The sequence below is a fragment of the Balaenoptera acutorostrata genome, chromosome 8 (assembly GCF_949987535.1).
Source record: "Balaenoptera acutorostrata chromosome 8, mBalAcu1.1, whole genome shotgun sequence".
In the NCBI taxonomy this organism is placed as follows: Eukaryota; Metazoa; Chordata; class Mammalia; order Artiodactyla; family Balaenopteridae; genus Balaenoptera; species Balaenoptera acutorostrata.
This window is the reverse complement of record NC_080071.1, coordinates 14,169,106-14,193,573: the sequence shown is the minus strand read 5'-3', so window position 1 is coordinate 14,193,573 and position 24,468 is coordinate 14,169,106. Positions and strand designations below refer to the sequence as shown.

The 24,468-nt window shown below is 39.0% G+C and overlaps 1 protein-coding gene across 2 annotated transcripts in view; it reads left to right on the top strand.

The window, feature by feature from the left end:
* Nucleotides 1-24,468, top strand: part of NMI (N-myc and STAT interactor) — a 125,794-nt gene that overhangs the window by 95,252 nt on the left and 6,074 nt on the right. Inside the window, exons 3-6 of one of the 2 annotated variants that reach the window (XM_057550768.1) lie at nucleotides 13,638-13,813; nucleotides 20,870-20,959; nucleotides 22,017-22,112; nucleotides 24,127-24,289. In XM_057550768.1, coding sequence (XP_057406751.1) covers nucleotides 20,876-20,959; nucleotides 22,017-22,112; nucleotides 24,127-24,289 — 343 coding nt within the window. In that variant the 5' untranslated portion in view covers nucleotides 13,638-13,813; nucleotides 20,870-20,875. Of the gene's footprint in view, nucleotides 1-13,556; nucleotides 13,814-20,869; nucleotides 20,960-22,016; nucleotides 22,113-24,126; nucleotides 24,290-24,468 lie in introns of those variants that run through there. The other variant, XM_007183052.2, reaches the window with a different exon arrangement.

Below are 24,468 nucleotides of genomic sequence, written 5' to 3'. Positions count from 1 at the left end.
CCAGAGAATTCATGTAATTTCTCCAAACAGTTCTTGGAAAATATCTACTGTTTTTTGTGCCTCTCAGTAATATTACTTTGGTCTATGGCCAGAAAAGCATAGGTTGACTCTAATTTTTTTAAATTTATTTTTATCGAAGTATGGTTGATTTCCAGTGTTGTGTTAATTTCTGCTGTACAGCAAAGTGATTCAGTTATACATATATAAACTTTTTTAATATATTCTTTTCCATTATGGTTTATCACAGGATATTAAATATAGGTCCCTGTGCTATACAGGAGGACCTTGTTGTTATCCATTCCATATATAATAGTTTGCATCTGCTGACCCCAAACTCCCTCTCCATCCCTTCCCCACTGGGCCCCCTTGGCAACCACAAGTCTGTTCTCTATGTCTGTGAGTCTGTTTCTGTTTTGTAGATAAGTTCATTTGTGTTATATTTTAGAGTCCACACATAAGTGATATCATATGGTATTTGTCTTCCTCTTTCTGACTTATTTCACTTAGTATGATCATCTCTAGTTCCATCCAAGTTGCTGCAAATGGTATTATTTCATTATTTTTTATGGCCAAGTAGTAGCCCATTGTATATATGTACCACATCTTCTTTATCCATTTATCTGTTGATGGACATCTTTTTGTGTGTGTGAATTAAAACTTATTTTTTTAACTTATTTTTTGAGTTGGTACCAATATTTATTTTTTACTAATTAATTTTTTTTGTTGGAGTATAGTTGATTTATAATGTTGTGTTAGTTTCTGCTGTACAGCAAAGTGAGTCAGTTATACATACAAATATATCCACTCTTGTTTTAGATTCCTTTCCCATATAGGTCATTACAGAGTATTTTTTATATACATATATGTTTTTAAATTTTATTTATCTATTTATTTTGGCTGCGTTGGGTCTTTGTTGCTGCATGTGGGCTTTCTCTAGTTGTGGCGAGCCGGGGCTACTCTTCGTTGTGGTGCGCGGGCTTCTCATTGCGGTGGCTTCTCTTGTTGCGGAGCATGGGCTCTAGGCGTGCAGGCTTCAGTAGTTGTGGCGCATGGGCTTAGTTGCTCCCCGGCATGTGGGATCTTCCCGGATCAGGGCTCGAACCTGTGTCCCCTGCACTGGCAGGCGGATTCTTAACCACTGTGCCACCAGGGAAGTCCCATTACAGAGTACTGAATAGAGTTCCCTGTGCTGTTCAGTATATTCTTATTAGTTATCTATTCTATATATAGTACTGTATATGTGTCAATTCCAGTCTCCCAATTTACCCCTCCCAGCTGGCTCTAATTTTAATTAGCATTTATTGACCTATTCTTCCATATTATTGGCTTTTGGGGTTCTCTTCACTATCCACGCCTAATGTCTTTGTAGTAGTAGTGAGCTCCAAGAAGAAGTTTCTGACAATAGGAACCAATCCAAAGATTAATAGTATGTAAAAGATTTTCTACTTTTTCCCAAGAAGTGAAGCAAATCAGTATGAAATATGAAATAGTGTAATTTTTCTAGACTCTCATTTCTCTACCATAGCAGGCAGCTTCCCTTGTAAATAAGTGCTCTTCTTTCTTCCAGAAAGAAATTTATTACAGGAGCCTAGTTAATTGCCTTGGGGAGTTGATGGAAGTCCCACCTCTTTGAGTCATGGCACGTACCTCAGTGGGAGTGAATTCCACACAGAGTTTTAGTGACGATGATCTCACTATTTTATGCCTCATGTCTGCTCTTTAGTTTATTTGCCAAGATTGCTTTCCCTGATGAACAAAGTTCTGTCTGAGGCAAAGTGATCTTGCCTCTTCACTTGTCCCTTTCCCCCTTAGTTAGCCACACTTTGGCATGTGGTACCTGTTAATGAATTCAACCAAAGGTGGTCCCACTCCGGATTGTTACTGGCATTTGTCATCTGACATCTATGAGTATAACTGATAATGAGTGCACTTTAGCTGAAACCTTAGTCAGCAGTACCATATTCCTGGGGGAGACTGGACCACTACGGCAAGCCTGTGGGTCCTGCTGCTCTTCTGCCTTCCAGGTAGAGGCAAGGGGATAGCACTGAGACACCATGATCCAAGAGGTGAACTAGGATGAGCTCTTCTAAAGAGCCCTCTCACTGGAATACCAAGGTAACACCCAAGTTAAGTCTTTAGTAGCTGTGGGGCCTTGGTGTGGCCTAAGCTGTTCGTCCTGCTCCAAGATGCTTCAAAACCTTATTAAAAATGTTTGGATCCCTCACGAAGCCCTACTGTACTCAAGTTTACCAGGAGATCTGGGTAGGAATGGGGTTGATGGGCTTCATCGTTTATAAAATCAAGAGTGCTGATAAAAGAAGTAAAGTTTTGAAAACTTCAAGTCCTGGGCCTGCTCACAGTCATCATTAACCAGCTTTACTTAGAGTGCACATCAGGTGAAATGCAGGCTGGCTGTGAACTTAAGCAAGCTCTGTTATACGGAAACATGGAACATCACTGTACACCTGCATAAGGGCCATTTCCTTCATGGAATGAATAAATGTACTTAGAAGATGCAAAAACAAAGCAAAACAAAACCCAGTTAATTCTTTAGGTTGATGTGCTGGTTCTATAACATTCCTTTTAAACCACGGTCCTTAACCTAGATTCCATGGACTCCCAGGAATCTATGAATGGCTTTAGGGGATATGTAAGACACCTGAAATTGTATGCACGATTTCGTGTTGCTATGGATATTTCTGAGAAGAAAGTCTCTAGCTCTTATCAGAGTCTCAAAGATGTCTGTAACTCCCTCGCTCTCTAAGTGAGGTCATTTGAAATGACCACATTATGGTGTATTGGTTCTCAGTTACTCATTCAATCGATTTTCATTAATAAATATAGGATAAGTAATTGCCCAAGAAAGGCACTGTATTTGACATTTAGGGAGAGACAAAGATACAGTACAACTCTTGTTTTGGAAAAGATTACCATCTTTTGGGGATGAATTGCACAATAGTCCCCAAAAAGACAATTAACAATGCAAGGTTATGAATGTACCTAGTAAGTGGTATGGGCAAAACATGCTAAAATAATTTAGAGAGGGAGGGATCACTACTCCTGGGGTTGTTGGACAGGAGCTTAATTTGAGCCTGGAGATGCAGCAGCAAAGCCTGACACTGGTGTTCAGCCACTGTACCCCGGGTGTTCATATCAGATGTTAAATAATGAAATATTTCTGTGCCAGTTGGTTGCAGTCTTCCCCCAAGCCCACCCCAGTGCCTCTACTGCCCTGGCCGTATCTCCACCAGGAATTCCCAGCACACCCCCCCCCCCCCCACCGCCACCTTCTAGGATCCAGTAACTGTAGGATTAATGCCTGGCCCAGAAAGATCTTCTAGGACACCATTCCAGCCTTCTGGCTAGAGCTCTTCTGATGGTTCAGTGTCCATACTGATCAGTTATTGATATCTTGAATATCACCACTGCCTTTAAGGTATGACATGTGTTTGTTAGAAGTTCATGTGTACAATCGTATGACTGAAATAACAGAAAGGAGAAGGAAAACATCTCAGGAAAGGGAAATGGTAAAAGAAAGAAGACCAGTTGGTTGATAAGACTATTCTGGATTTAGAGGATAGCCGACTAATTTGGTTGGATACAGAGAAGAAGAATAGTGAATGATAAAGTTAAAAGGACAAGCTGTAGCCAGCTTGTTGTGGAAACAGTTTGGGATTGGGAGCATGGGAGGGAGGGTAGGTCCTGCACTCTGGAGTTTGGGCTGTATATGTTAGATGTCACCTGTAAATGCTTAAGGTGTGGAATGACATGATGACAGCAGAACTTTTAGAAGAATAACATGGCAGGGGTGTGTAGGATGAAAGGACCAAAGGAATCATTAGCAAGGTAAATTCTAGATGTAAATTAGCCATCACGACAATCTTCCTGTGAAAATTAGACAATCAACTATGAATTTTAATGTGAGAGGGTGTGGAGGAAAAGACACACTGGCTGTGGCAAAGAATGAAACTGGATAGACTATGTGAAAGGGAGTCTTAAGGAACCTGGGCCACCTGGTTACCGTGTCCCTAGGAGAGGGCAGATCAGGTTAGCGACCACAGAAAGGAGCCAGTGAAGAGCAGGGAAAATCGCATTGCTGTTTGGGATACGTTCAGGGTAGTAGGATAGAGACTAGACCACAAAAAAAGCCACTCAACAATTACCTGTCTGTCTTATGTAAAGTTCATAAAATAACATGACAAAATAGTTGGGGGAGAGAGAGAGAGAATATGATTGAATCTTGGACTTATTTGACTGACTTGTTCTTACTTGTTCTATCTAATTCTAGACCAGCAATCAAGCAAGTCTTGGCAGCCCAGGATCCCTCCCTAGCATGCATTGCACATTTTCAGGGAACACCAGGAATTTCCAGGGAACATACTGGATGTGAATTTGTAGTGTGACCAGTGTGACCCTGTAGTAAGGGTCAGAGCAGAGACTCAGCCCAGTTCTCCTGGTGATTTTAAGGTGGTGCAATTTCCATGACAAGCCAGCTACAGCTCTTGTTCATCCACCTGAGAAAGCTTTGCTTTGAGTCTTGGCACCAAAATTAGAGTTCTTATTCTTCAAATGGCTGAAAAACAGCTGAGGTCAACCTCCCAAAAGGCCATAGTGTTTCTATTCCAATGCATAAAGTCACCAAGCAGTAAGATCTGAAGGACATTTCTTTGTTTTATTTGTATTGGGGATGAAGACTGTTTGTCTTTTTAATTTTTCTGGAGGAGTTTAAGCATTTAGAGGGATGAATTACCTCTGGCTTTATGTGTCCAACATCATCAAACTGCTCCATGAAGATATTTTGTTGTTAAAATGAGCCCTGTGTGTGAGGTCATTCTATCTTGTTACACCGGACACCAGGGCAAACTATTTAGAATAAATTGGAATGAATAACTAATGAAAGAGAAAAGAATATTCCTTTCAGTGTTCCTGGATATACTAGTCTTGTTCTTTTTTTCTGGCTTCTCCTTACTTCTTTCCACTTTTGCATCATTTTGACCCATTCACCCTCATGGCTTATTCCTTCCTTTCCATTTCAGAGTAGCTGTAATGGCAGCCTAGCTGCAGATAAGGAGCCTTTGTCCTCTGAAGGAGATGGCATGAAAGACAGGAACTGCTCTTGTCCTGTCTACCATGGACGTCAAGAAATGCCTTTTCTTCTACTCATGAACCTAGGCTACCAGGCTGGCAAACAGGAAGAGGCCCTGTGCTCCCTGACTGAGCCACACAGCACACAGTACCCTGACTCTGGAGTGAACATTTCTGCTCCCTCTTTGTTCTTTAGGGAACTGGTTAGTCTACAGCCTTGCTATTCAAAGTATAGTCCAAGACCCAGCGCCATCACGCCACCAGCATCACCAAGCAACGTTCAAAATGAAGAACTTCCACCTCAAACCTATGGAATCAGGATCTGCTTTTTTTTTTTGGCGGTGCCACGTGGCTTGTAGGATCTCAGCTCCCCAACCAGGGATTGAACCTGGGCCCCAGCAGTGAAAGCGCTGAGTCCTAACCACTGGACCGCCAGGGAATTCCCAGGATCTACATGTTAACAAGATCCCCAGCTGATTCAGATGGGCATTAGAGTTTGAGAAGCACTGGTCTATAGGACGTCCTCTTACCCACAGACACATTTTCCCTTTCTGGTGAGTTTGGGACACGATTCAACAGAAATCATACACTATACTGAGATATATCTTAGTAGAAATTATGCCCCTATGTATACCTAGGTACACTAAGAACAAATTGAAAACAAATTTAACTTAAAAAGTTGAGCTCTTTGCCTGATATGTTTTCAATACTCTGAATAGACTGGTGAATTTCCTTGTTGCAATGACTTGACACCTCTTGTGGAGAACTATTCAAACCAAGGAAATAATCAGAAACAACTTATCAAACACCAACCCAAATCTTGCTACTTGGCAATTTTTAGAACTCCTCAGGCAAAAACAAACTACAAATTCCCTAGTCAAAAAACATAGATAGTCAAGCAAAATAAATTTCTTTAGTTGTTTTCACTATGTTTGTGCATATTCTCTTAACTGCTGAGCTCCCTGGGAAGCTACACTGATTTATTTGGATGCTTTGCCCGATTCTTTCTCATTTGGGATTTTTGGTGAGAACATAATCAGAATTTAATATTTCGATTTTTCCAACATTCCAAAGCTATGTTCTTTTTAAGCATTCTGAGAATCTCAAGGCTCTTTAAGCTTTTTCCTCCCCTGTGATTTTAAGTTCAAGCCAAACAATTGGATTTATCCTACTATCACTTCACCCTGAGAGAATTCTGTCAGAAGCAGTATTCTTTTTTTTTTTTTTAACTTTTTATTTTATATTGGAGTATAGCCAATTCAGAAGCAATATTCAGGGGCTTCCCTGGTGGCGCAGTGGTTAAGAATCCACCTGCCAGTGCAGAGGACACAGGTTTGAGCCCTGATCCGGGAAGATCCCACATGCCGAGGAGCAACTAAGCCTGTGCGCCACAACTACTGAAGCCCGCGTGCCTAGAGCCCGTGCTCTGCAACAAGAGAAGCCACCACAACAAGAAGCCTGCGCACCGCAACAAAGAGTAGCCCCTGCTCGCCGCAACTAGAGAAAGCCCGCGCACAGCAACAAAGACCCAACAGAGCCAAAAATAAATAAAATAAATTAATTTTTTAAAAAAAAGCAGTATTCAGTTTGCAAGCAAAGCAGGAAAACATCAGCAGTATTCTCAGATTCTCTTAAAATAATTTCCATAATATAATATTGAGGTTTACTGCTTGATATCTTAAGGATATCAAGGATCAATTTTTATTTTTGAACCTCTGTTTCATGAGCAAAACACTCAAGTGTTCTTTCCAGCATTGTCCAAGGACAGTAGCTTTATTCTCTAAATACTTTAACAAAACAGAATTTTCTGACTGATCAAGTATGTTTATATGATAAATCAGTGGCCCAGGCATGATTCAAGAAGGTAATGTCCTTTATTCTTTAATTTTATTATTGTTATTTTACTTGGATTAACTTCTATTATAAACTTCTATTTATAAATATTTGATCTAGCTCACAATATTTTGTTCACTTATACAAACTTATTCATACACTAACATAAAAACCTATACAAAGGGGTTATAATATTGAGCCTAGAGTATTTGACTCCTACTCTTGTATCTAACTACTAGTTAGAAATAGGTATAATATTTATATTGCATGTACTAGGTATAGTCATTTTACTAGTAACTGCAGGTGACACAAAAGAAATAAAAAATGGTCTTTGTCTTAAGTGTAATTTTTCAGGTAGGAAGACAAAGCAGAAGAAATGTGCAAGAAGAAAATGGAAAAAGAATCTCACCCATGTATAAGATGGTAACAGCTACCTGGGCTACCAGTGTCAAGCTACTTGAATGCTTATCCTGGGTAAGGCACTGTGCTTAGACCTTGACATGTAGCAGTATCTCATTCACAACAGCTCCATTCTACAGAGGAGAAAAATGAGGCTGGGAAACTTCAGTAACTTGAAATTGGTATTCAAACCAACAACTCATATCAAAACCATGCTCTTAACTATGTAGTACTGCCTGCCTGATAGAGAGTAAGGGATAGAATATTTATTTTCCTTTGCTTTTTAAAAACCTGTTGTCTACTGTTTTATTTATTTTTTTACAGCTTTGTTGAGATACAGTTGACAAATAACATTGTGTGAGTTTAAGGGGAACAAGGCATACAACATACTGATTTGTTACACTTATATATTGTCAAATGATTACCACAGCTAATACCTCCATCATGTCACATAATTATCATTTCTTCTTTGTGGTGAGAGTATTTAAGATCTACTGTCTTGGCAACAGTCCTTTACTCTTGATATTTCAATTGCAAACCTCTTGAAAATGAGAATGATGTTACCTAATTCCTTTGTGTCGCCCAGGACCCTGCACAATGCTGGGCAAAGTTTAAATGTTGCAACTTCCCCAAGGACGAACTGCAAACAGGATTACCAAAATCTTGGCAACTAGCAGCATAAACTTGGTGTGCTAGACCTTTTCTAAAAGAAAGAGCATAATATAATAGATATCAGGTGGTTTTCTCATGGTTTGCATATCCACTAAACTCATGGTGCCTCTCTGGGATTTTTCATCTGACCTTTGGTCTCAGTTCACTTCCTCTACCTTTAAGAGTCAACTCAATCTTCACCTCTTCTGTGGAGGAAACATTCCCTGACTTCCTGAAGTAGAGGGGACTGTTTTCTCCTTGGTGTTCTACTACTCCTAGTATCACACTTCATAGCACACATGGTACAGTATGTAACACTGGTGAGTGGGGGGATGGTGCATTTATAGTGAAGCCTGGGAGAAGCCCATTGCCATCTGGTGGGGAGATAAATTTGTAACACAATATACATCTCATATCATGGCAGTGTAGATTTACATGACATGTTCAAGGCATCTCATGTGTGATATAATATTTATTGAGTGTGTGATAGAAGATAGATAGATAGATAGATAGATAGATAGATAGATAGATAGATAGATAGATAGAAAAAGTTTTCCTTGACCCTCTTAGGGTTCCTGGCTGGGTCTGAAAATGAAACTGACAAAGACAGATGAAGAGGAGAAAAGCCTACAAATTTATTTAACGTAAGTTTTACATGACACAGAAGTCTTCGTAAGGAAATGAAGACCCATGGAAACAGTTAGAACTGAGTATTTTTATGCTAGGTTTGATGAAGAGAGGATAGTCATGGAAGAATATGACAGGTCAGAGAGTATGAGGTAATTGAAGTAAGCTGGAGAAAACTTAGCAAAGCTGGTTTGTTAGGATTCTTCTCTGGGTCCATTTGTCTTTGGAGATAAGAATGCTCCTTTCCCACAGGTACAGGGTGAGCACCTCTCACAGGAGGCTTTTTGAACTATTTCAGAGAAGGATGGTCGTGGGGGGGATGGTCAGAGTGACTGTCTTGCTTCTACTGTTTCTCAAACTCCTTCTACTTAAAATAGTCACTATTCCAAGGTGCCATATTTTGAGGAAGCAAGTCCTGGACCCCATCATTAGTAAAGCATTACTCAAATTGCCCCACTAGAAACTTTTCAAGATTTTAATAGCTGCTCCTTGAAAAAAAGGCTTTAGTGGTCAAATGAGTTTGATAAATTCAAGATTAAATAAAGTTAAACTTTTAAATGTATGCTATAATTTTTGCCTGCAATACTTCTCAAAACTCAACATGCGGATGTGCATTGTGAATCTCCCAAGTGTGAATCCAGTATGCAGCATTTCCTAATCATACTTGCCCATAGAATTCCCTCTTTTTTCATGCCCTGTAGAACATAGTGTGGAGACTGACTTCATGGTTGAGAGTAGAGAAAGATATCAATGTCATCACGGGTTAATTGCCTGGTTTTGGATCAGCACTTTAAGCCATAGTTTCCTCATCTGCAAAATGAGGATAATACCTCATTGTTTGCAAAACAAAAATGGTTTATAAAATGCCTAGGAGTTCTCAGTAGATCTTCGCAATTATGATTGTTAAGATGTGGTACATATATACAATGGAATATTACTCAGCCATAAAAAGGAACGAAATTGAGTCATTTGTTGAGAAGTGGATGGATCTAGAGACTGTCATACAGAGTGAAGTAAGTCAGAAAGAGAAAAACAAATATCGTATATTAATGCATGTATGTGGAACCTAGAAAAATGGTACAGATGAGCCAGTTTGCAGGGCAGAAGTTGAGACACAGATGTAGAGAATGGACATATGGACACCAAGGGGGGAAAACTGCGATGAGGTGGGGATGGTGGTGTGCTGAATTGGGCGATTGGGATTGACGTGTATACACTGATGTGTATAAAACTGATGCCTAATAAGAACCTGCAGTATAAAAAAACAAACAAAACAACTAATACTAAACTTTCATTGGGTTATTTGTATGGAAATATGTTAATATAAATGTTTCAGACATTACATGAAATTTCTAAAAATCTTATATTTGTATTTGTATGGAAATATGTATGGAAATATGTTAATATAAATGTTTCAGACATTACATGAAATTTCTAAAAATCTTATATTTGTATTTGTATGGAAATATGTATGGAAATATGTTAATATAAATGTTTCAGACATTACATGAAATTTCTAAAAATCTTATATTTGTATTTGTATGGAAATATGTATGGAAATATGTTAATATAAATGTTTCAGACATTACAGGAAACGTCTAAAAATCTTATATGTTCTGGTATAATGTTATAAGTAATAATCCTAGTTATTACTTTAAAATGTATATCTCAGAAATAACTAATTTTCTTGTCAACTGCATTATTATGAACTTTCATCAAATCTTTAACCATGGTCATTTTTAAGTCTTTTGTCATTTACAGACAGTTCTGGGTGTACTCTGATGATTTTGCAAATATGTTCCTATAAAAGGGTTTCATCTTCAAGAAATTCATGGAAAAGACTCTGACAAGTACAGGTTTCTGGTAACTGACTGTACTGCTGAACTGAATGAATAAGCATTTTCAGAACTCTAATGAAAAACTGATGAACTCATAAAAGTGCTAACAAAAGATCAAGATGAAAAAAAAGAAATTAATTACATGGGACTGAGTGAACTGATGAGGATGAGTATAATTTTTGTGACTTTCTGTCTGAATTAAAAAAAAAAAAATCCCACAAGGACTCAGAGGAAAAGAATATACAAATCAATTTTCACTGCAAAGTAAAGGAGCTGTTACAGTGGAGGATTACTGGACTGAATGTCAATATTATGACATAGTATAAGTGTGTTTCATGTTTGGGAATTGCAATCATTGTTGCTTTTGTTGTGGTCATCCATGTACAATGCTTGGTGTCAGTCTATTTATCTCTTGTAAAAAAAAAAAATGCCTAGGAGTTCTCAGTAGATCTTCGCAATTATGATTGTTAACAATAATACATCTGGGAGCTGGGACTTCCCTGGTGGTGCAGTGGTTAAGAATCCGCCTGCCAATGCAGCAGACACAGGTTCGAGCCCTGGTGCGGGAAGATCCCACATGCTGCGGAGCAACTAAGCCCATGCACCACAACTACTGAGCCTGCACTCTAGAGCTCACGAGCCACAACTATTGAGCCCATACGCCACAACTACTGAAGCCCACACACCCAGAGCCCATGCTCCTCAACAAGAGAACCCACCGCAATGAGAAGCCGGCGCACCACAATGAAGAGTAGCCCCCGCTCGCCGCAACTAGAGAGAGCCCGCGCAGCAACAAAGACCCAACGCAGCCAAAAATAAATAAAATTAAAAAAAATATATATATATATATATATCTGGGAGCTGCCTATTCATCTTCGGAACCCCTGTGCTTTGCAGAGTACTGGACCTGAAGTTGACTTGAGTTCAGACTGTTACACGTGGCTCAGCTTCAGCATGTGGGTGGCCCAAAGGCTTCCCTACTAACTGTATCCTTTGTCCTTTAACAGGATTGGAGTCAATCTTAGATGAGTCCTGTTCTGGTCATGGTCCTATTGCTTAGTATCTTCTTATAAAAAACAAAAATAAGATAAAAGAAGAAATGAGGTTTGAACTAAATAACCTCTAGAGTTCATGTTCTCTAAAACTATAAGGGATGGAAGTTTCCTGCCGGTCCAGTGGTTAGGACTCAGTGCTTTCACTCCCATGGGCCAGGGTTCAATCCCTGGCCAGGGAACTAAGGTCCCTCAAGCCTTGCAGTGCAGCCAAAAATAAAATAAAAGGGCCTTCCCTGGTGGCGCAGTGGTTAAGAATCCGCTTGCCAATGCAGGGGACACGGGTTCGAGCCCTGGTCCGGGAAGATCCCACATGCCAAAGAGCAACTAAGCCCGGGTGCCACAGCTACCGAAGCCCACGCACCTAGAGCCCTTGCTCTGGAACAAGAGAAGTCACCGCAATGAGAAGCACGCGCACTGCAACGAAGAGTAGCCCCTGCTCGCTTGCAACTAGAGAAAGCCCTTGTGCAGCAACGAAGACCCAACGCAGCCAAAAAATAGATAAATTAAATAAATAAATAAATAAATTTAAATAAATAAATAAAATAATAAAATAAAAAACAAAATTTAAAGAAACAAAATTTTAACCCAACGCAGCCAAAAATAGATAAATTAAATAAATAAATAAATAAATAGGGCTTCCCTGGTGGCGCAGTGGTTGAGAATCTGCCTGCTGGTGCAGGGGACACGGGTTCGAGCCCTGGTCTGGGAAGATCCCACATGCCACGGAGCAGCTGGGCCCGTGAGCCACAACTACTGAGCCTGCGCGTCTGGAGCCTGTGCCCCGCAACGGGAGGGGCCGCGATAGTGAAAGGCCCGCGCACCGCGATGAAGAGCGGTCCCCGCACCGCGATAAAGAGTGGCCCCCACTTGCCGCAACTAGAGAAAGCCCTCGCACGAACCGAAGACCCAACACAGCCAAAAATAAATAAATAAATAAAGTAGCTATAAAAAAAAAAAAAAAAAATGCATTAAAAAAAAAAATAAATAAATAAATAAATAAATTTAAATAAATAAATAAAATAAAATAAATTTTAAGGGAGACCAAAAGTAATTCTCAGGCTGCCACAATTAGAGTTTTGGTACTATTTTGACTGGGCTGCTGGGTACAAGTGTCTATGCACCACTTTATTTTTTTCACTTAGAAAGGCCACTTTAAACTGATTGCCATCAATATTCTTTTTTTTTCACATAGAAAAGGTGAATATTTAATACACCTGTAAATGTTTATTTCTTTTTCCCTTTGCAGAGCAAACCACTTTTTAATTCAGGAGTGGCATGCAATCAAAACCTACTGATATTTACATCATTTGGAAATATCTCAATGTATTAATTTATTTGAAAATGCATATAATATTCTTGATATAAAGGAATTTGACTTTGGTTAATCTTTCATTTTATCAGATTATATATCAGTTATATATGAATATACAGCACTATAAACTAGAATTTATGCCTGGGAGTCATTTTGATACATCTCCTCCCTGACCTCTATTTACCAGCCAGTGCAGCTGTGGGGTGGTTCTCTGTGTAGGATTCAGAAACAATACAATTTTTGAAGTAAACCAGATGTTTTCCATTTCAAAGGAAAAGATCACACTCAGTGAAGTATTTATTTATAAGCTTCACAACAAAACAAAAGATTATAAGAAAACTTTCAAGAGACACGGGTCATAGAAACCAACTGAACACCACAGCTTTCCCAACTTCCTGGGAAGTTGCAAAAGAAATACCTGTACACAAAAGTTGACCTTGTGCTGGCTGCAAAGATTTGTAGATTAAGGTTGTAATGACCAATAAATTACAATGAGAGTTACCATTACAATCTGATGAGAGACTCCCACTTTGGCTTTATTTGGTTTCTATCCACTTTTTCCAAAAACACATCCTGTAATACACATACAAAGGAGTGGTTTTTAAAGCATGTCCTAAAATGAGTGTCTATGGAAACTTAAGGAATACTTTGGGAATAAATTCCCTCAAAACAAAACCAAAACCAACACGTTTTAAAAATCGAAAGTGAAAATAGGTGTAACTTGTTAGTGACTAATCATTGGAGACACCAGGTTTGGTATTCGAGCAGTGGCTAGATTTAAAGAAAATCATCATTTGAGTAGTTTTCTTCTCCTTTTATTCTTTCTTTTTTTTAAAGGAACCAAACTGTTGATTTGGGGGACACCCACTTGAAAAAGGCTCAAGCCGCTTCTGGACAAGGCAGCGCCAGCGGGCCCGGAGGTTCCAGCGACTCCCGCGGACGCTCCACCTGCGCGCCCCCAGCGAGGTTTCCGGGAACCGCGGCGCGGCGCGGCGCTCGGCGGGCAGAGGCGGGTGAGTGGGTGCCCCGTTCCCCTCCTGCCATCCCCGCTCCTAGTGGTCCAGGGCTGGAGAGGCAGTGGATGGCGACGAGGCAGGTTCCGCGGGACTCGGGACCTCCCGCGGGGAGACGCCCGGCGGAGAGCCGGGGGCGGACGGGGGCGGGGCGCAGAGCCCCAGCGCCGCGCCCCTGCGCTGCCCGCTGCCGGGGTCGCGGGGACCACACAGCCGCCGAGGGGACGCGCCTGTCCCGCCCCGCGGGGCCTTCTCTGTGCCGTCCCGGCCTCTGACCCTGTCTCCTTTGCTTTGCTTCATTTCGGAAATTGAAACTTAAAATGGTTTGTGTTTCCCCACTGTTCTTGTAGTGTCTCTGGAGATAGTTGTTAGGAAAACAGATTCCTTCAGGACATTTACTCTCTTGGCAGGCGCAGGTTTTGGCAGTCGTGCCTCACTTTTCAGAATATGCAGGGGTTTTCTTGAAAGAGACATCCAAAAGAGAATGCGATGTTTCCATATCTATACAACAAGCAGAAGTTTAAAAAACAAAAACAAAACAAAACAAAAAACAACTTTGTGCATCACCACCTCCTTTTTCCTTTCTTCTCATTTCCTTTCTTTTTGACGCCAAGCATGCATATGGGAAGATTTGCTTCTATCAGGCGGGGCACCACGGTGATGTGAGTATATTAAGGGAAATAGGTAGTGAATGGGTGTAGGTGATTTGTACCGGTTTTTTCATTCGCTGCCATAACAAATCACCACAGACTTAGTGGCTTAAAAGCCACAAGTTTATTATCTTAAAATTCTGCAGGTTAGAAGTCCAATTGGGCGTCACTGGGCTAAAATCAAGGTGTCTTCAGGGCTGCCTTCCTTTCCCGAGGCTAATGTGGTGAACCTGTTTTCTCGTCTTTTCCAGCTTCTGTAGACTACTCACCTTCTTTGGCTCAGTGGTGCCCTTTCTGCATCCTCAAAGCCAGCAATGTTGCATTTCTCTGACTATTCTTCTGTTGTCACATCTTACTCTGATTCTACTCTTCTGCCTTCCTCTTTCACTTTGAAGAGGGACCCTGGTGATTACATTATTTCCCCACCAATAATCCAGGAAGATCTTTGTATTTATATATATGTATATATTTTTTTGACTGTGTTGGGTCTTTGTCGCTGCATGCGGGCTTTCTCTAGTTGTGGCGAGCAGGAGCTACTCTTTGCGGAGCACGGGCTCTAGGCACGCAGGCTTCAGTAGTTGCAGCACATAGGCTCAGTAGTTGCGGCACACTGGCTCAGTAGTTGTGGTGCAGGGGCTTAGTTGCTCCACGGCATGTGGGGTCTTCCCGGACCAGGGATCGAACCCGGTTCCCCTGCATTGGCAGGCAGATTCTTAACCACCGCACCACCAAGGAAGTCCAAGATCTTTATATTTTAAAGTCAACTGATTAGCAACCTTAATTCATTCTACAGCTTTAATTCTTCTTTGCAGTGTGACCTAACATATTCACAGATTCTGAGGGTTAGCATATGGGCATCTTTAAGGGGACCATTATTCTGCCTACCATTTGACTGTATAAAAGGAAAGCTATTACTGTACATCCCATTTATGCAAAGAGGGAAAGTATCCAGATACTAGATATGCTGTAAGAAGTCCTGGGAATATTATGTAGTAGACCATTCATATGAGTTAAATATATTATTGAGAGCCTTTATTACAAGACTTTATTATTATTCTTAGTCTATATTAAGAATATAGACTAAAAAAACAGTTATATAATGTTGCAGGTTCTGCTTTCTGGAAATGTAATAAGAGAACTTCACATGCCTGGGATGTCTTGAGCTGAATAAATACCTCAGTCAAGATACTGCACAATTCTATAAATATTGAGTGTTTTCAGTGTGTGAATGTGTATTGTGCTCTGAATGGATACAAGGAAGAATGGACGTGGTCCCTGGCCTAGAAGGTCATGACCATCTAGTCATGGAAAATGACACAGGTACACAAATAAAGCTCCCCAAAAGAGATAATAGTGGGAGAAGTAAAATCATTTGGGGGAATCAGACAAGGCTTCAAGAACTTGGAGGGGAATTTGGGATGGATGTTGAACAGTAGGGTTTCATTAGGTAGAGGTTAAGGTTGGGAGGGGAGGAAGGATGTGACATTGAGGGACAGGAGGGAGAAGAGAAACCCTTAGAGTGTTCAGTGTGGTTAAGGGACTTGGTCCAGGAGTTGTCTAAATAAGACTAGTTGGGGTTAGATTGTGTAAGACCTGGGATGAATACCGTTATAAGGACTCTGCAGTTGTTAACGCAATAAAGAGCTACTTATATATACCTTTTTTATTTTTAAACTCCTCAAACTTACAGAAAATCTGCAAGTAAAAATTGTCTTTTTTATTGGAGAGTAGGTTTCATGACCAATTACCCTGGAATTCTTGAGTATTTATTTCCTACAAAAAAGGTGTTCTCTGTGTAACTACAATACAGTGATTAAAATCAGAAAAATTAAAATTGATACATTATGCCATCTAATCCTTGGATCTAATTTGAATTTTGCCAGTTGTCCCTATAATATCCTATAACAAAAGGACCCAGTTCAGAATTATGCATTGTGTTTAGTTGTGATGTCTCTTTAATCTCCTGCCTGGGACAGTTTCTCAGTCTTTCCTTGGCTTTCATGAACTTGACACTTTTGAAGAGAACAGGCCAGTTTATCTCATGTTTCCTCTTGTTTAGATTCGGCTCATGCATCTTTGGCAGGACTATCATAGGAGTCATGCTGTGTTCTTGGTGTGCCTATCATATTTCAGATGATTTTGATGTATCTCATTATTTACTTTGATTACTTCATTATGGTGTTGTCTGCCTGGCTTCTTCACTGTAAAGTTATTCTTTTCCCCTTTGAAATTAGTGTTTTGTGGAGAAGTATTTCTTTTGTTTGTTTTGTTTTGAGAAGCTTTATTCATAATAGCCCCAAACCAGAAATAACCAAATAGCCACCCACGAGAGAATGGATAAACAACTTGTAGGCTATCCATGCATGGAATACTACTCAGCAATAAAAAGGAACAAACTACTAATACATGCAATAACATGGACAAAACTCCAAAACATGTTGAGCTTAAAACTCTAGCACATATGAAAGGGTACATACCAAATGATTCCACTTATATGAAGTGCAATAACAGGTTGTTCAGTGTAAGGAAATTTTAACTCAATTAAAAACAATCATGGGCTTCCCTGGTGGCGCAGTGGTTGAGAACCTGCCTGCTAATGCAGGGGACACGGGTTCGAGCCCTGGTCTGGGAAGATCCCACATGCCATGGAGCAACTAGGCCTGTGAGCCACAACTACTGAGCCTGCGCGTCTGGAGCCTGTGCTCCGCAACAAGAGACGCCACGATAGTGAGAGGCCCGCGCACCACGATGAAGAGTGGCCCCCGCTTCCTGCAACTAGAGAAAGCCCTCGCACAGAAACGAAGACCTAACACAGCCAAAAATAATAATAATAATAAAATAAATAATAATATAAAAAAACAACAAAAAAACCCCCCAAAAAACAAACAAAAAAACCAATCATTTCTTGAGTATAGACTATATCCCTGGCACTCTTTCGGGTACTGTTAGGGTAGCGTTCTGGATGAACTAGAGCATACTTTAAAGAACAAAACAAAAATCATAGCCCTTACAGTGCTTATATTCTTGTAGGTCAGCTTGACATGTTCAATGCAAAAGGGCAAAATGATATTTATCCCCATTGAAGTTGTTGATCTCCTTCAAGGGCTTGTCAGTGCCAGGACTGGTAAGTGCTCAGAACACCTAAATGATTGAGACTGCACTGGATTTTGGTTTGCAGTACTTGTGAGTAAGTATTTTGAAACTAATTAAATGGTCCTTTCCTCACAAGAATATCAATTTATCTATCTATCTATCTACCTAGCTAGCTAGCTATGTTTACCGACTCATAGTTCTCTGTTTTGCTCAGTGGATTTAATTATTACTGTCATTATTTATTTCCGTGCTTAATTGATTCCCAGATTTGTCCAGTGAGAGCCTCATCAAGGTGGACTCTATGTTCTTGTGACATATCCTCATCATTCTTTGAGCATTTCTTGCTTTCTGGCACCATAAGATGCTTGTCTTGTACTTTTCCTGTCCCACTTCTAGAAGCAGCCATTTCTCTGAATAGCCTTGGTTCCTAGTAGCTGAGAATGGTACTGGAAACTAAATTCTGGGTGCTAGATGTGCCCACTGCTATTGTCTTTGTTTCCAGGCCCTTTTAGCAGACAGAACTGGGGAATATCACACATTCACACACTTATATCTGTATTTAAATTTCTGTACTTCTCTATCAATCTATCAGAAATCATGAGATTATGCTGATATCTCCAGTTCCAATTCATAGCATTCATTCTATTTTTCTCCCTTTGCATATTTATAATCACGTTCTCTGACAATGAAAAACCTGACTCCTGTTATCCTCCATATATTTAATTACTTGATAAATTGTGTTTATGTACCTTTGCCCACTGGGAGCTCCAGGCTCATCTTGTATATTTCCTGCCCCAAAGGTAGAATCAGCCATTGCTCAAAGGAACCCTAGTTCCTTTTATTGGAGAATAGATTGGAAACCAAGGTCTGGGTGCTAGATGACCCCTTCTTTTTTTCTGGTTTTATTGAGAAATAATTGACATACGCCACTGTACAAGTTTGCAGCATGATGGTTTGACTCACACATATTATGAAATAATTACCATAATAGGTTCAGCTAACATCCATCTTGTCATATAGATACAATAAAAAGAAAAGAGCGGAAAAAAAGAAAAAAAAATTCTCCTTGTGATAAGAACTCTTAGGATTTATTCTCAACAACTTCCCTATATATCATAGCAGTGTTAGCTATAGTCATCATGTTGCACATTACCTCCCTACTACTTATTTATCTTATAACTGGAAGTTTGTACCTTTGACCACCTCCCTCCAATTCCCCCTCCCTCTACCCTCTGCCTCTGGTAACCACAAATGTGATCTTTTTTTCTATGAGTTATTTTTTGTTTTTTTTTAAGATTCCACATGTGAGATCATACAGTATTTGTCTTTTTCTGTCTGCCTGATTTCACTTAGCATAATGCCTTCAACGTCCATCCATGTTGTTGCAAATGGTAAAATTTCTTCATTTTTTATGGCTGAATAATATCACATTGTATATACCACAATATATATACCACAATTTCTTTATCCATTCATTCATCCATTGATGGACACTTAGGTTATTTCCATGTCATGGCTATTGTAAATAAAGCTGCAATGATCAGGGGGTACAGATATCTTTTCAAGTTAGTGTTTTCTTTTCCTTTGGATATATTCCCAGAGATGAAATTGCTGGATCATATCAAACTATAAAGCTTCTGTGCAGCAAAAGAAACCATAAACAAAGTGAAAAGACAACCTATGGAATAGAAAAAAACATTTCCAAACCATATATCTGATAAGGCTTTAATATCCAAAATATATAAAGAACTCATAAAACTCAATACCAAAAAAACAAATAACTCAATTAAAAAATGGGCAAAGGACTTAAATAGACATTTCTCCAAAGATGTACAAAAGGTCAACAGGTACATGAAAAGGTGCTCAACATCACTAATCACTAGTGAAATGTAAATTAAAACCCCAATGAGAGATGTTTAAAAAAAAAAAAAAAGGAGAACAAAAAAAATAAAACCCCAATGAGATACCACTTCACATTTATTAGAATGGGCATCATGAAAAAGACAAGAGGTAACAAATACTGGAGAGGGTGTGGAGAAAAGGGAACCCCTGTGCACTGTTGGTGGGAATGTAAATTGGTGCAGCCGCCATGGAGAACAGTATGGAGGATCCTCACGAAGTTAAAAGTAGAACTACCATATGACCCCTTTTTTTGGACACTGCTTGTGTTCACACTGAGTAAACTAAGCCATGACTAATTTTTTGCTAGTCTTCTATTTTATTTTTAAAGAAGAATACATGTCTTTTCTGTTTCTTCTATAGGAATAGTGAGAATTTAGCCACTTGAAATCTTGGAAGATTGTGTTAACAGACACATTATTTAATGTGCTTCTAAAACAATAAAAACTGTTGTGATAATCCTTGTGTCATATTTGATCTGGGACAACTCCATCTTAGTAAATTAATATGCAGGCAAGGTTTCTTAACTTTTTTGGTGCCAGTCTGAAAAAGCTTGTGGGCCTTTCTCAAAATAAAAAAGTTTTTAAGTTGTATAAAACAAAATACATAGAATTATAAAGGAAACAAATTATATTGAAATATGATTATCAGGTTATTTAAAAAGCAAATATTTAATATAGTAATATATATCAATATATTACAGTTTATTATAAGACCTAGTCGTGAGTTTAATAACTATCATAATTTTGAAGCAGGGTTAAACACAAGCAATGTTTCAGGATATCTGGAAAAGTTAAAATATTTTATGAAAATATCTGTACCGTCTTGGTGACTTTTGTCACAGGGGCTGCAAATACTATGTGGCTTGTTGCCTATATTCATATTTGAAGAGAATGCTAAGTTTCAATCAGAGGTTATTAGAAATAAAGATGAAGTTTTTTTCCTGTCCAAGTGTATGAACTCGGGAGGGTTTGTGAAAACCCCTGTACGCATAGAGGAACGGTGTTTGGAGGTCTTTTTACTCCATTCCATTTGGGGAGTATAATAGGGAGAATTAAATATTTAAATAAAAACCTTTGAAAAAGTCTAGAAGACCAAAATAATAGTCTTTTAAAATGGAGCATCATATTATGATTGAAATGAGAACTACAAAGGAATGTTAATACCTATTATTTTCTCTTACGGTGTTGAAAAGCAAAGGATTTTTAGAACCTTTTTATATGTTTATAGATGTGAAAGTTATTTGAAATAGAGACTTTGGATATAATCCACATGATAATAAAGACTTCGGTGATAGGAAAAAACATATAGCAAAGAAGAGATGTTTCTTCCGTAAGAGGGTAAAAGTTATTTTTTCTTCTTGAATTTGTGTGTTTGTACTATTTTTAAAGTATTTATTTTTTATAATAATTAGGGAACCATGGCAACTGATGAAGATAACAAAAAACAAGTTCTTAAGGAGTATGGGCCAGCTGAAGAATTTATGAAAGATGAACAAAACCAGGTAAAAAGGAAAAATTACTGAGTACTATTAAAGATTAACTTACATCTATTAGTTTTGCAGTGAGGCATGTTTCGTATGTCTTTGTCCAACATTATAGTGAATGTGGAAGAATATTAGGGTTTTCAGGGGTTTTTTACCTCTATTATTCAAGACTGACAAGAAGAATCGTATTTCTTTTCTTTCTCTTACACAGCTTACAATGTTAGCTGCTTTTTCACTTCCTCTCTCATTTCTTTGATTTGCACCTAGAAGTTAAGAGCTTCGTTAGCAATTATCCAATTAGACCTAAGAGGGAATGGAGGCTCAGGTAGTTAAACCACTTACTCAAGGCCATCTGTCTGGCATGTCAAGGCAGCTATACGGTGGGAATCACAGAAAAAAAAATTTTTTAATTGCCCCAGAGTAACATATGTCCACAGTTATGGTGCAATTTAGAAGTCATATTGGAGTCACAAATAGTTAGGAAGGAATTGACAGAGCACTGAACTAGGATCCAGAAGATAGGGGTATCAATCCTTGCTCTACTATAAACATTTCTGTGACTTTGGTTTAGTGTGAAAGGTGGTTTCCTTTTTTGTATAATGGAGATAATAATCCTTGGCAGTGGTAAGAAAGTCGACAGGTGATGATGTAAAACATTTGACAAAGGTATTATTCACGTGATCATATTTATTCTGAGACTGTCTAATGTCTTTCTTTGCCTTGTTCAAAGTGAGAGAAATTTTGCTTCTTTAATTAATTAGAAAAATGAGGTCGGGGCTGGGACTTCCCTGGTGGTCTAGTGGGTAAGACTCCACGCTCCCAATGCAGGGGACCCGGGTTCCATCCCTGGTCGGGGAACTAGCTCCCACAGGCATGCACAACTAAGAAGTCCACATGCCACAACTAAGAAGCCCACACGCCGCAACTAAAGATCCCACATGCTGCAACAAAGATCTCGCGTGCCGCAACTAAGACCTTGTGCAGCCAAAATAAATAAATACTAAGAAAAGAAAAGAAAAATGAGGTCAGGACTGTTTAAATTTTGGGTGTTATTTTATTTCCTTTTTATTTTTAGAAATTAATTAGTGAAATTGAAAAGGAAAATACTCAGTTAAAGGAGGAGATCCAAAAGCTTGAAGCTGAGTTGCAAGCGACAACCAGGAACTCCCAGGTACTTCTTTTATTATTTTATGTATCTCATTTTTCACAGACCCCATTTTTCAGGAAAAGCAATTTATCGGTACAGAATTCATTTCTAAAACATTATGGTCATCCCTGGCACCACTGTTTGCAACAGCCCCAAACTGAGAGCAGTAGGATGAATTAATAAATTAGGGTGTATTCACACAATGCACTGCTACACAACAATGAGAATGAACAGGCTACAACTGTATGCAATAACATCGATGAATTTTATAAACAGTACTGAGCCAGAAAAGGAGAAAGAGGGCACACACACCATATGCTTCCATTGAAATAGAGCACGAAAGCACGATGTTAGAAGTTAGTATGGTGGTTACTCTTAGAGGCAGGTAGGAACTGGAAGGGTACCCAAGAGGGCTTCTGGGGTGTTGGTCTTGTTCTGATTATTAATCTGGGTGCTGGTCACAGGTGTGTGATCACTGTAGAATTTCATCTTGCTGCACACTTATGCTAATACATGTTTTAATATTCATGTATATGTTAATCCAAAACTACCCCAAAATGGTGGTCATTATCAATCACTTTTGGATCAAATTCTTGGTCTTCTCAACAAGTTCTTTTATTGTTCTCCTCATCCAAGTAATTTAAGTGAGTTTCACAGTTAAAAAAAAATTGGATGAGTATCTTCACCATTTAAATTCTTTCTTAATTTCTCCTGTGTTTGAGTTAGACATAGCTTTCACTCCTTTTTTATTCATAACAACCCAGGTTGTTAAAAAAATACTTTAAACAATTTAAATGCTTAAAGCATTGTCACTTTTTGTTTCTGAAATGGGGGATAGGATGTTGAATATCAGGAAGTGAAGTTTCCGGTGTTTGTGAGATTTAGAGAAGTCTCTGTTAAGATTCTGGATACTTCTCAGGCTGGAGCCAGAATCATTTAGTCCTACAACTCAAAGGGCCTTGGGAACCCAGCCAGCTCAGTTGATTCACTTCACAGAGGACTGAAACTGGGGTCTAGAGAGCATAAGTGAATTGCTCCCTGCCGCGGTGTACTCAGGACTAGAAGCAGGCATTCTCACTCTCACTCCGGAAAGCTCTTGACTTCTCAGGGTATACTGGATGTTTCTACATTATTGGGAAACACTCTGCCTTTTCTCAAGACACTGCAGATCGTTTTGAAATCAGAGTTATGGTAATCAGAAATTCTACCAAAGTTACATGTAGAATAAATGTCAGATTAGATCAAATGACTCACTTGATATTTCTAATCTCTTTGCGATAACACCTTTTCTTGCAACATGTAAAATAACCATGGGAAATAGAAATGCAAACACACGATTCATTTGTGCATTTATGTGTGGTTGTACTGACTGTTCATCCCACTGATTTTAAGCAGCTAAGTATAACCCCTTAACTTTATCCTCCAGATTACAGATCTTGCTGGTAGTGTCCCTTCACATTTTTATAAACCTAAGTTGTGGTAATGGTTAAAAAGTTGATGGGCAGGTGTTGAGGAAGGGGGAATTTAAATTTGATAAATTTTAAGTCATTGAATTCAGGAGTCTTTCTTTTTGGATGAAGTTATCTGAGTTTGCCATCAAAATAACCATAGTATACACCTGACTCTATTTCATACCTCTTTGCAGTGAGGGTAAATATACTGTGCAATGATTTCTTTGTGAGATAGCCTATTATTGGCACAGTTGTTTAAAGGGTATTTTTCTACAGGAATGATGTAGGCTTTAGACTCAAACACCACACAATATTGACCAGTTTAAACACTTAGAAAAAGTGAGAGATTATATATTTACAATTTCATCTGTGAAATAATATTAAAGGATCAGCATCTGACTACATTACTGAGTACTTCCCTGGGAAGAAGCAATTACTAAAGATATTAAATAAGACCATGCTCAGTATTCCGTGGGGCTCTGAAGTCAGTGGAGAGTGAATTATTGGATGATCAAATCACATTATCATTGGAAGAACTTAAGTTATTTCTTGTCTTGATTTTAATCAAACATTTCTGTTTGAATTAGATTAACGAGGATATTCCCGAAACAAAGATAAAGTTCACAGCTGTAGAGAATCCTGAGAGTGACAGCCAGTTTTCAAATATCTCCTATTCGTGTCAAGTGAGCTCAAAAGTCCCTTATGAGCTACAAAAAGGACAAGCACTTATCACCTTTGAAAAAGAAGAAGGTATGACTCATGTTCAAAAATTTGACCATGTTACCTTTGGAAAGCACTGGGACTTTCAAAGAGTTTTTGTAGATATTTGGCCATTGCTTTACAATTTTTACATTTATCATTTCATCTCATCCTCATAGTGACACCCTGAGGTAGGTATGATTATCCCCATTTTACAGATGAGAAAACTG